The 13543-nt window shown below is 39.5% G+C and overlaps 1 protein-coding gene across 1 annotated transcript in view; it reads right to left on the reverse strand.

Moving 5' to 3' along the window:
* Positions 1–13543, reverse strand: part of pdia5 (protein disulfide isomerase family A, member 5) — a 175103-nt gene that overhangs the window by 97939 nt on the left and 63621 nt on the right. The window contains exon 8 of the mRNA XM_079563441.1: positions 10523–10590. Within this exon, the coding sequence (XP_079419567.1) occupies positions 10523–10590 (68 nt within the window). The remainder of the gene's footprint in view (positions 1–10522; positions 10591–13543) is intronic.

The raw sequence follows: 13543 nt of genomic DNA on the forward strand, positions 1-13543 counted from the left end.
AGGTTTGGTCATCATTGTAGTGTGATATAGACTGGTGCTATGTGACTGAAAAAAGCATAATACCCCCTCTTTAATGCCAGTTTGAATCCTATGTAATGCTTTTTTATGCCCTGTGGAAATCTTGTATAGATATTCTATTCAAAAGAATTTGAATGATATAAAATAGTGATGTCTGTGTGAGCTAAACACTGACAATACATACCAAATACATGTACATTTCCTTTTAAAATATTTATTTGTTTCAATGTACTTGTTTTGTGGACTGGCTATAGTGCTTCTGAGGACTCCCAGTGGACCCCGCACCCCACTTTGGGAACCCCTGCTTTCGACAACCTTCGTCATTCAAAGCCGGCAGGAGAAAAAAAAAGCACCGCACTTTATAGGCGTGCGATTTCGAAGTTAGACTTTTGGCTTTTTTTTTTGCCCGATTATAACTTTACTCATTCATATGCAGTCTGCGAGCTTTGATGTGGCCGGCAGTACAATTCCAAACCCCCCCGTCTCTTTTTTGAGATAAATAAGTGATGAGGTATTCCTTCGTTCGGGACATTTCCTGAAAACAAAGTGTCTCAACTTCAAGGCTCTCTTTGAAGAAGTGCTCAACCACACAGTCTTCGGGAAGGCTGGAGACGGGGAGCGACGCTAAATACGCTGACAACAATTACTCCCAGACAGGGATATAGGGAAAAAAAACTTCCCTCTGTGTTGTGCCGCACGAATTTGGGGGTGGAAAAAAGTGTAATTGCCATTTTTATGACAGGTATTGTAATTAGATCTGCAGGTCTGAGCATTAGCACAAGAGACGGCTGAAATCTAGGGATGCACCCGATACGAGGACTTTGATTTAAGTACGTGCCGATACCGAACACCGATACGAGTACGAGGCATTTTCTTCAATATTCGTACTTTTTTCACAGCAGATTGGTTTGTAATTAGTTCATTTACACATGTACATTTCCTTAAGTAAAGTCGGCGACACATTTAAGAGCAGTTATATTAGAATTGTGCTGATGCCATTTATTTATTTATTTTATTTTCACTCAATAGAATTTTTTATTTTTATTGCCCTGTCCATCATAGACAGAAAAGTCCATGTCCAAAAGCTCCCAATGCTTGTGCTTTATTCATTTATGTATTTTTATTTAACAATAGTATTGAGATGTTCCTTAAATGGTCTCTTTTCGTCTTTACTTCAGCTCCTGTAGATTTTCTCGTGTGTTTGTAGTAACTTAGCGAGTAGCTACAGCGTTTTCATTGTTCTGCTGCAGCTCATTTTCCCTCAATATAAACATGCTGTATGTCTTTGATTTGGATTTTCTGAGGACTTTTTAGTCGCTGGGTTAGTTTTTCAGATGAATTTATGCCCAGGGGTTTACCCTGGGCATAAAACGGCGTCAGAATGGCCAAAACTGTTAGCTGCGAGTTAGCATCGTTAGCCTGTATGTTGTAAACACTGCAGACGCTGCAGCACGAACAACATTAAGCTCTGGTTAAATCCAGCTCAGACTCTGGTTTAGAGAGCGCAGTCTGTAATAAAGTCAGCTCTATGTGGATTATTGGATTTACACTAAACAATTCTCCACTTTGTTGCCTCTTCTCTCCTCAGCTGAGAGCTGCGCCTCGTAGCTGCGCCTCGTAGCTGCGCCTCGTAGCTGCGCCTCGTAGCTGTGCTGGCCAAACGTCAAATGGTATCGGTTTCTGGTATCGGGACCTCATGAATGAGTAAGAGTATGAGTACAAGCATGTGGTATCGGCCCGATACCCAATACTGGTATCGGTATCGGTGCATTCCTAGTGAAATCTGATCTGATTAACCAATACAAAAGATGTAGATGCTTAAACTATAGGACAATTTCAACACAACAAAACCCAAAGAAACTCAAACCTCAGCAACAAACATGACACCGATTGTGACAAAGAAGCTTCATTGATGTGGGCGTCGTTATTGAAGGGAAAAGGATTCTGATGTGATGATTTGTCTGTAATCTCACACTCAGCGGTTGAGCGTTTTAGTCCTCAGCCACATCCACAGGAGGAAAGCTCTTTCTATTTCAGCTACGTCCAACCTGTAGCTCACAACAACACGTTTATTTATAGAGAACATTTCAAGTAATTCAAAAGTGCTTCACCGAATGAGAAGAATGTGTTGAAATACAAAGACCTGTCGCTCCACAAAATATTTATGCTTTTCTATGAGATGGATTATTTTCATTTCTTATGTATCCAGCTGTTCTTTATTTTCAACATTGTTGACATTGTACAATTCTCATGGAAGACATTAAACTATGAATGAACACATGTATAATGCAGGAAACAAAGAAAATGGGTGAAATAAGTCAAATTATGTTTTATATTCGAAATTCTTCAAAAGTGCCACTCTTAATTCTTGGCATTTTCTCCATGAGCTTCAAAAGGTCGTCATCTTTTAACAGTCTGTGAGGTGAAAACTGTTTTTGATGATGCACACTGAGAACTCAATACATCTTACCATAACCAAGCGTTTTTCTCCAGTTCAGCATTACCCAAATCTAAAAGCTTCTTGACTGGAGCCGATAGCCCAGTGCAACGCCTCATTTGAAAGCTAAGACCTACAAGCTGATGTAAACAGATACTTTTCCTCGTTGTTGCCATCACTTTTTTTTGAAGGTTTTTTGTTTTCATCGCTTTTTCGTCACATTTGCGTTACCCTTTTGTCGCTTATTTGTTGTGTTTTCATCATTTAAGTCTCGTTTTTGTCACTATTTAGATGCTTTTGTTTTTTTTCCAAGAAGCTTTTAGATTTGGGTAAAGCCAAACTGGAGAAAAAAGGTATTTGTTCAGGTGGGGGTAAAGAGGTGAACTTTTATTATGTGTGTTCATTCATAAATGAAATAGCCTGGAAATAGCCACATGTCTTTCTCTTTATATTTAAAGGGACTATATAGAGTTTAACAATGTGAAAATTAAGTATGTTCCTCCCCTACATGTTCCTCCATGTCCTAATGTGTAGAATGAGCTCAGACCTGTTCACCACAACTGCCTCGAAAATCCTGCACTGTCACTCAAAAAGGTGTTAATTCGGGTCTGAAGTGCCGTCATGCACGAGCTTAATATAGAAGCTGCAGTTACACGTATGACCTGAGGTGGCAGTAGTGAGTATAAAATGGCCAACTTGCATCTAGTCCCTTTAAAATACACAGTTTATCATAAACAGAGGTAAGTCTGGCGTGTCAGGCTATAAATAAACGCTTCCGGTGAGAATCTACAATGTAAATCTGTGGCCATGTCGCCCGATCCCATCAGACCTCAGACGCTGAGCGGGAAGGGCCTGGTCGGTACTTGGATGAGAGCCTGGGCGAGGGTAGTGAGTGAGTGGTTGGTGGTCGGAGGGTCCAATGGCACAGACTGATTGCCTCGCTTCCGTCAGTCTACCTCAGGGCAGCTGTGGCTACAATATTAGCTTACCACCACCGAGCAATGTAAAGCCTCTTTTAGAGTCCAGAAAAGTGCTATATAAAACCAATGCATTACTATTATTATTAGTCTTGGGGGAAAAAAAAAAAGTGTTTCCAAACTTTTGACCAGTACTGTACCAGTACCAGTTGCCCTCACAGATACACTCTCCTAGTGTGATGTGCACTAAGTCAGTGTTTTTCAACTGGTGTGCCTTGGAAAATTATCCAATGTCACCTAGTTGTTGTTTTTTTAAGAAATTCATTATTATCCGCAAATAATGTACCGTTTTCGAGTGCCTGTGCTGTCTAGAGTAGAGTAACCATGTAATAAATAGTCCATATTAGGTCGCTAATTTCTTTGAAACAAGAGAATTAGTGATGCATGGATGCGACAGGTGGCGCTGACTGTGGCACGGTGGCTAGTGAGACTATACAGTGTTCCTATTCAAGACACTTTGATGTGAACGACCGAATATAGGCTACAGGGTTACATTTTTTAATATTTTCTGCTGGTGGTGTGCCTCGTGATTTTTTCAATGAAAAAAATGTGCCTTGGCTCAAAAAAGGTTGAAAAACACTGCACTAAGTTGTTAATGCTCAACACAATCTGCAAACCTTATGTAAATGTGCACATTGGGAACTGAACATTCATTTCTTACTAAATTAAATCACACAGACCTCAGGAAATATCTGTTATAAAAACCAAAGATAGCACAAAATGCCATCAAATATGTCACTCCTCCTATAGGCGCATTCAAATCACCTCGTCGTCCAACCAAGAACACGTGTCAGCCGTCACTCTCCACCTCTGCTGCGCCCGAAATGTTCTAACCTGCTCAGTAAGACTTGGCAAACCTGACTTTCACGCCCATTAACTGTATGTACATACCTTCACATACCTTTTGTATTGAGCTTAACTTGCTTATTGGATCCTATTTGGCCACTTCTGTCACCTCTCCTGCTACAAAGCTTTTTTTTCCCCCCCCCCAACATTCTGACTGTGTAACGATTTTTTCCTCAGCAAAAAGCCAATGCTTTTAAGTTTCTGCTGAGTGCTCTCCTCTACGCTTTTTTTTCTTTCTATAGCGCATGCATCTCTCTCTGCGCTGTTAAAAACATTCGAGACAACTGGGGACGCCGAACTTTCCATCCAACGCTTTTTGTTAAACTGCCCGTCTTCAAGCTGACAAGGCAGATCTGCAGGGAATTTAAAAGAGAAAAGAGACAGAGCTTTTTGGGGAGCATGTGGCAGAAAGAAAGAGGCAGCCAGTGGAAGAAGAGGAGAGAGAAAGTGGACGAAAAGCAACACAAGAATAATTCCTTTAGTGCACTACAAACCGTGTAGTACAGGGGTAAAAAGACAGAGGGAAAGAGGCACAATTTAAAACCTCGATTCAGTGAAGAGCCACATCATGAGGTCAGGAGGAAGATCAGTCACATTATATTTAAGCCAAATTTTGTTGAAGGGTCTTTATAATGTCTTCCGTCCTGTACAGATATTTTGGTACAAACCAGCGTGTGTTGGTGACAATTTATGAAAGCTGTACAGGCACATTTATTATTTGATACATGAGTTCACCTCTTAGAAATGCCAGAAAAAAAAAGACTGAAAAATGTTGTTGAAAGGGGCTCCTTGGCTGATTGTAACATCTTTAGGGTTGGTTTCAATAGAAAGTAAAAAATCAAGTGCCTCAAGGAATACTGAGAAAATTCACTTGGCACAAAAAGCTGAGCTGATGCAAAAAAATTGATGTCATTTTCAGATTCTGCAACACAAAATGTTAAGAAATGTAGACACCTCAACAAAACTATTGTGTTATGTTTCAGTGGCTCGACACCAGGTGGGTACAGACGGGGAATGAGTCTATTCTATTTTCAAGAGCTCATCTTTGTACAGGCCATTCACCTAAAGTGCTCAAACTCTTCAGCGATGATGATTTAGTGTCTCTTCTGTGATAGATATTTAAGTCTATTGGTAAGAAATCAGATGCTTCTGGTGCAGTTTATATCTGTCTGTATAGAAGCCATCATTCAATTGTGATGATTCCCAGTTTATTTGATTTAATTCCTTTGCATTCCCGTTAATTCCAATGGGAAATTTTGGGCTTCTGAAATTTCCAGAACTTTGCGACCCTATCACTGAGTCCCCTTCCTCTGATTCTAAGCTGGTTTGTGCAGAAAATTGTAAGTCTCTGCTGCACAAAGTTCGAAAACTTCAACCAGAAGCCTCAGGGCGAGGTTTGAGCTTCAGTTTTAAGTAGCATCTACAACATCTACAACAACGGGGAAAGAAAAGGAAACAACTTTGCATATTTCCGCACCCAGATTATGTCCGTGTCAGTCCATGTGTAGAGAGAAAGTGTCAACAAGCGGTTTCGATCTCAGACTGTCTGATCAGAAGGCTTTCTCGACTTTCTCGGTGAGCTAAACCCAATGGCCGCTGGCTGCTCTGCTTTTTGGTCACAACACTAGAGGCCGCCATTGCTGTGGTACCTCCATATCGCCGCTAGTCCCCCATTGAAAAGCATTGGACTTTAGACATTTTTATGGAACTATCTAGAGCTAGATATTCCTCCTGAGATAACACTGGGTTAGTTACAACTAAAGGGACCAGGCTGGTTTTCGTAAGAATTTTAGAAATCTCGTAATTAACCCCTTAACTCCCACCTGAACCGAGCACATTTTCTCCAGTTTGGCTTTACCCCAGTCCAAAAGCTGCTGGAAAAAAGCTGTGAAAATAGCAACAAAACTGAGACGAAAACAATGATGGAAATGTGACAAAAAAGTGAGAAAACATTGACAAAAAAGTGACGAAAAATGTATGAAAAAGTGGCAAAAATGGCACAAAAATGGCACAGGAAATTGACAAAAAATTGACGAAGAAATGACAAAAATGTGACAAAAAAAATTACAAAAATATGACAAAAAATTTATAAAAAATTGACAAAAAAATGACAAAAAATTTATAAAAAATTGACGAAAAAGTTTACAAAAAAATGACAAAAATGAGTTGAATACCCAACAAAATAATGATGTAAAAAAAAAATCTGATGACGTGAGGAAAAAGATCCTCTCGGTTCAGGCGGGAGTTAAGAGGCTAATGAGGGCCGGACTGTTAGCATTGGAGCTGCACGAGCTACACGTCACGCAAGGGCGGAGTCTACAGCGAAGATCCCGCCCTTATGCCCTTTTTAGGAACATGCTTCATCAGAGCTGGGGAGGAGGAGTCTGTACATCCGCCATGATTTCCCCCTCGAACATGGTCATTGTGGTAAACGGGGAGGAGTGAGCAGAAGCTGTCCATTATATATACAGTCTACGGCTAAACCTCTGCCAGGGAAGAGAGTCGGTCCAAACTCAAAGTCATTGGCCCTAAACTAGACCATCTTCAACTTCACCGAGTCCAAGTCTGGGCACATTTCCTTCTAAACCTTCTTCTGATGTCGATGCTTCTTTATCCGTAGCCTCAAAACACGTCTAAGACTTTTGGGCAGTAAAAACAAAGTTAGAAAGTTGGTGCAGAGAGGCTGAACGGCTGGCAACTCTATAGGGAGGTTGTAAACTTCAGGCGCAGAGACATTAGCTTTTAATTACAGCTACAGGTGCTGGCTAAAAGCATTATAAAGATACGCATCGAGAGCAGTGCAAATTACGTGCCTATACAAACAAATGGCGCAACAGAAGTGCCAACAAACAAACTGCCGGGGGTAGATTAGGCGGTGTGTGTAAAAACGTGCCGTCGCCCCAGTGGGTCCGCGCCGAACAGAAAATACAAAATAAAGCTATGAATAAACTCCAGCAGAGAGAGAGATGTGAATTTAAAGGGCACAGAGGTGTTATGGGGATGAAAGCGCGGAGAAGAGGAAGCGTGCTGAGGTGTTGTTTCGCTGGAAAAGGATCCGTCTAAGCCACAACAATGGGGGAGATATTTAGGTCAGAATCAAAAAACCGGGCCCCCACTGAGAAACCATACAGGACCAGCACTTTGCGAACCCGGCACTTCCCGACGTGCGGCGAACTTTTTGTTTATTAACTTTTTTACACGCGGAATACAAAACGAGGACGTGGTTCGGCTGAATGCGAGGAAGTCTGGCAAAGAAAGACAAGACTACTGAAGGCCCGATGTTTGAGTTAACAAACGGTGACAGAGGAAGTGTGCGCGTTTTAAACTGTTGTGGTCCTAACGCGTTTCTAACGTCTCTCGTCTTCACAGGGATGACTTTCAGGGCGCAGTGTCGTCACGGTAACAGCACAACACAGATAAAACAGGTGATGGATCAAAAGACAAGCACATCCAGAAATGTAGTCGGCGTTCTGGATTAACCTCTTACCACCCGCCTACAACGAATGCATGCCGCCCCCTTTGGCTATAGGCCTGTGTAACACCTCATTTGAAAGCTAAGTCAAACAAAACAGATATTTTTCCTCGCGTTGTTGCTGTGTTGTGTCACCTTTTTATTGATTGACTGCGGAATTCTTCCGCAGTCAATTATTGGTTTTCATGTTCTTTATTATTATTCCTCTTACATCTTTTTCCCGATTTTCTAGAGCTTTCAGCACCTTCATGCTTTGTGCAATTTATGCAAGTTATGCATCAAAACGTTCCGCATGTTGAGGAGAAGGTGCTATTACTTTTGGGACTTCTGCAACTTACGGTTTTTCCGCAATCGGCCAAAATGTTGGAGATTTTTCCCATTGACTTATAATGGGGCTGCCGCAAATCCATGCTTTTCTGCACTTTTTTCTGCATTTTATGCAATTTCTGCACATTGTGCATGTTCAGCTTCTGCAACTTGTGGGTTTTGAGAAAAAATTGGCCTTCTGCAGTTTTCCAGTTTTTTTATACGGGAGTTTGAAATTTTTGCATTGGTGTGTATGTGGACCTGTCGCATTAGTGTGTATGGGGTGAATCCAGCCAATCAGGAGACTCCAGGACTTTCAGCCATTTGTGCAGCTTCTGCCAATCAAGCACTGAGGCCATTTCAACAGTTTGACCAGTTTATGGAATTTAAACCGTTTATGCAATATTAACAATTTATGCAAATTAACCACTTTATGCATTTTAAAGCGTTTATGCAACTTAAGAGTTTATGCCATTTAGGATTTATCAATTTTAAAGACTTTATGCAATTTACATAATTTATGCAAATTAACCCATTCATGCATTTTACCACTTTATGCAGTTTATGCAACGTGACATTTTATGCATTTTACCAGTTTATGCAAATTAGATTATGCAAATTAAGCAATTTATGCAATTTGAACAGTTTATGCAATTTCTGCATTCGCTTCCCGCATTTCCGCAGTCAATCGCAATGGCGCAGCCATTGCATTTCTAGTTTTTTTATTTTTATTTTTTTTATCACATTTCTGTTGAGATTTTGTCAATTTTGGTTGCATTTTTCTCACTTTTTTTTTTTTTAGTCACTTGTTGGTTGAGTTTTTGTCACTTTTTGGTAGAATTTTGGTTGAATTTTGGTTGAATTTTTGTCACATTTTTGATGAATTTTTGTCACTTTTTTCTTGATTTTTTTTTTCCATTTTTTGTTGAATTTTTGTTCAGTTTTTGTCCCTTTTTGGTTGAGTTTTTCTCATATTTTTTTTTTATTTTTGTCACATTTTTGCAGAATTTTGGTCACTTTTTGGTTGAATTTTTGTCACATTTTTGTTTCATTTTTGTCACTTTTTGGTTGAGTTTTTGTCACATTTTTGTTGAATTTTTGTCACTTTTTGGTTGAGTTTTTGTCACTTTTTTGTTGAATTCTTGTCATTTTTTGTTGAATTTTTGTTAAATTTTTGTTGATTTTTTGTCACATTTTTCTTGATTTTTTTTTTCATTTTTTGTTGAATTTTTTTACATTTTTCTTGATTTTTTGGTCACATTTTTGGTCAGTTTTTGTCCCTTTTTGGTTGAGTTTTTCTCATATATATTTTTTTAATTTTTGTCACATTTTTCTTGAATTTTTGTCACTTTTTGGTTGAATTTTTGTCAAATTTTTGTTGAATTTTTGTCACATTTTTGTTGAATTTTTGTCACATTTTTGTTGAATTTTTGTCACTTTTTGGTTGAGTTTTTGTCACGTTTTTGTCACATTAAGTCCCACAAAACAGATGTTTTTCCTCGCGTTGCTGCTGCGTAGTGTCACCTTTTTTCAATTTATTTTTTTATCACATTTCTGTTGAGTTTTTGTCACACCTTTGTTGAATTTTGGTCACATTTTGGTTGAGTTTTTGTCACTTTTTGGTTAAATTTTTGTCACATTTTTGTAGAATTTTTGTCACATTTTTGTCATTTTTTTGGTCACATTTTTGTGACATTTTTGCCACTTTTTCATCCATTTTTCGTCACTTCTTTGCCAATTTTTTCTCACTTTTTTGTCACATTTCCATCATTGTTTTCGTCTCAGTTTTGTTGCTTTTTCACAGCTTTTTTCCAGAAGCTTTTGGACTGGGGTAAAGCCAAACTGGGTGAAAATGTGCTCGGTTCAGGCGGGAGTTAAGGGCTTAAGAGGTTTTACTACTGAAGAAAGATTATGAAGGAACTAAGATTGTGTTTTGTATGTGTTAAGAGGAGGAGAGGATTATTTTGATTTTCAACCTCTGTGTGGGCAGTCACACATTTCAGAGGCTAAATGTTCCTAAAGTGGCAGTTTGTTACATTATTATTGCATCATTCTGTCAGTGCCCAGTCTACAGTGTTTACAGAGCCTGCCAAGCCAATAAGCCGGGTTTCCTCCTTTATGTCATCCATTGCCACAACTTGATTCTCACAGTATTTTTGTTCCGTATTGCTATAGTTTCAGACGGCAGCAACACCTTATTTTGTGTTCAATCCAGTTTTAGCATTTTCGCACATTTCTAAATAAAACGCCTCATAATACCTGCCACTGCCCTAAACTAAAAGAGGGAGCAAACTCTACACAGGGAAAACAACCTATTTTCTATCCTTTTAAAGGCGATACAATGCGTAGGGAAATAATACGCTCCGTGGCGCCCGGTCTAATGCGTGCACATGGGTGGAGGAGATAGCAGAGGATCAGGACAAGGTTAAACAGTCTGAGTGTGGCGGGCTGACAGTGCAGACTCACATATCGTCCTTTGGTCTCTGTGGCTGCCTGCTGAAAAATGGGCTGCATCCTCTTGCACACTCCGCACCCTGCGAACCATCAAAACACACAACACAAGACATTATGAGGAGGTCTCTTGACATTGAACAGATACGGAAATACATCTGGTTGAGAGATTCAGTGCACAGGTTCAAAGATGTCCAAGAGTTTTGACATTTGAAGAGAACTGACACAGGGATGTTTAGTTCTCGGACAGCACAGCACATGGCATTATGTTACTTTAGGCTTAATCGAAATGTAATCTAATCGTTAGGGTTGGTCCATATCATCCCGTGCACGGTAATACCGGTATAGATTTTGGACACCGGTGTAAACTTTCATACCGCGGTAGACGAGATCATTTGCATGCGCAGCTCATGTCAGAACCACACGGAGATGCTGCTCAGAGTCACTCAAAGCAGCAGCAGAAACATGACTGTGGAGCTTCAGGAGCAGCGCCTAAAGAGATATGAATGAAGTTTGCAATAAAAGTTGGAAAACTGTGAAAGTTGATGCTACAATGCTCTGTGATAGATACCAAGTAGGGCTGAAACAACTAATCGATAACTAATCGATTACTAAAATAGTTGTCAAATATTTCAGTAATCGATTAATCTTTTTTTAGTAAACACAGACTAAAATAGAGCAAAAAAGACATGACAATTATGTATTTTGGATGAAAACCTACTTGGGTCTACTAGTTGGGGTCTGCAGTGTTTTGTACGTTGTAAATTTCATAAATATCTGTCTTTGTCTCGTCCAATCAGCAAGCAGAATTAGCACAAAGAGCCTCCTACAAACGTTTGCTTAAAGTTTACTCCATCAACATGTCCTCAAGCGGCGCCACTTTAGCTTTATGTGGTAAAAAAATTGAAAAAATACAATTTCCATGCACCTTTCACAGCCAAGCGATTAATCGCAAAAATGATCGGTAGATTAATCGATTACCAAAATAATCGTTAGTTGCAGCCCTAATACAAGACACCACAACAGTGTTTCCTTAACTTTGCGAAAGGAGAGAAACAGCGCCCCCACATTGACGCTGGTGGTCAAAAAGTGTACTGCATCCATATTTACCATTGAGAATGAATGGAAGCGAGTTAATATTAACCTCACGCAGCGCTAAAGTAGGTCACTCTCTGGCGGGCCAACAGAATTGTTTTGGTGGGCCAAATTTGGCCCGCGGGCCCCACTTTGGGCTAGAATATGATGATGCCACCGGACCCAGCTTTTCCTATTAACAGCGTTACACTTCCTCAAGTCGTAGCTAAAAAGAAAATGTATGGATTAGAACGATGATCATTAATATCAGTGGGTCCATGATCTCTCTGTACACGACCAAAAATGTCCTCAAAGATAAAATCATTTTTCCTCTATATAATAGTATAGACTTTTAGAATGCCGTGATCTCACCTGCAACCCAGCAATTAAAAATGCCCGGCCCTACGTTACCCAAAGCTAAAACTGTTCACACCAAGCACAACCTCATATAATATCATCAGGCAAAAATCTGAATGATGTTTTAGTGCAGACCGGGTTTCTGGAGGGATATTTGCTGCTGATTGGATCAAGCGGAACATCTTATTAGCCAATCATAGCTAAGTCTCAAGCCACAGGTGAATAACAATCACTAAAGCAATTAAATATTTAGTTTTTAAAAATCTATTTGTGTTTGTAAGTCTGTAGCGGCACCTCATGTGTTTTTAATTAGCATCGACAAAAGCGCTTGTTGTCGTCGCCAGAGTATTCGAGACGATTGTTGGAGTTTGGACTTTTACAAGATGTTCACAAATCTCGCGGGGATTCATCAGGCCCAGATTAAGATCAAATTAGGACCTGAATCTAATCTAGACTGGGTGTTAAAGCGTGTCTGATAAACACCTAAACCACATCCATTACAAAACGATGTAGTTTCTGTAATGAACAAAGCCTGAACTGGTAGACGATCCCGAGCACCATCGGAAGAAGCTTAAAGCGGAAGTACCTGATTTTCTCTGTCCAAACTGTGCCATTGTTTTGTTTTGGCCTGAACTCGTTTCTAGCTTTCACAATCCCTCCTGTACATCTTAATTGTTCAGGAAAATGAATTGTATGTTTCATGCTGCTCGTGCACAGCAGGTGAAGGACGGGGGAACCACCACCAACATGAATTGCACTAATTTAGATTCTACTTCTATCTTCCATCGCTCAATAAAAAACATACTCTGAGGTGGAAAAAATACATTTACAACAAGAAAAAGCTTTAAATCTTGCTTTGCATTTCAGCCTGAAATAAACATTGCTGCTGCTAATTTGGTCCATGAGGCAGAAGTGAAAATAAACCTCCACAACAGCACCACTTAACACTTAACCCCTTAACTCCCACCTGAACCGAGCACATTTTCTCCAGTTTGGCTTTACCCCAATCCAAAAGCTTCTGGAAAAAAAGTGTGAAAATAGCGACAAAACTGAGACGAAAACAATGATGGAAATGTGACAAAAAAAGTGAGAAAACATTGACAAAAAAGTGACGAAAAATGGATGAAAAAGTGGCAAAATGTGACCAAAAAAATGACAAAAAAATGACAAAAATGTGACAAAAAAATGACAAAAAAATGACAAAAAATGACAAAAATGTGACGAAAAAATGACAAAAATGTGACAAAATGTGACAAAAATGTGATAAAAAATTGACAAGAAAATGACAAAAATTTGACAAAAAAATGACAACAAAAAAAATGACAAAAATGAGTTGAATACACAACAAAAAAATGATGGAAATCCTCTAAGTCCAAACTCTGCTTCAAACAATGAGCCGCTACTGACACCGGACTGGCTTTAGACTTGTTGATTGAGAAGCACCAGCCGATAATCGAAATTGACCATTGATTTAAAAGGGGCTAAATGCAAGTTTGCCATTTTATACTCACTACTGCCACCTCAGGTCATACGTGTAACTGCACCTTCTCTATTGAATGACAGTGCAGGATTTTAGAGGCAGTTGTGGTGAACAAGTCTGGGTTC

This window comes from Gobius niger, assembly GCF_951799975.1.
Source record: "Gobius niger genome assembly, chromosome: 9".
Classification (NCBI taxonomy): Eukaryota; Metazoa; Chordata; class Actinopteri; order Gobiiformes; family Gobiidae; genus Gobius; species Gobius niger.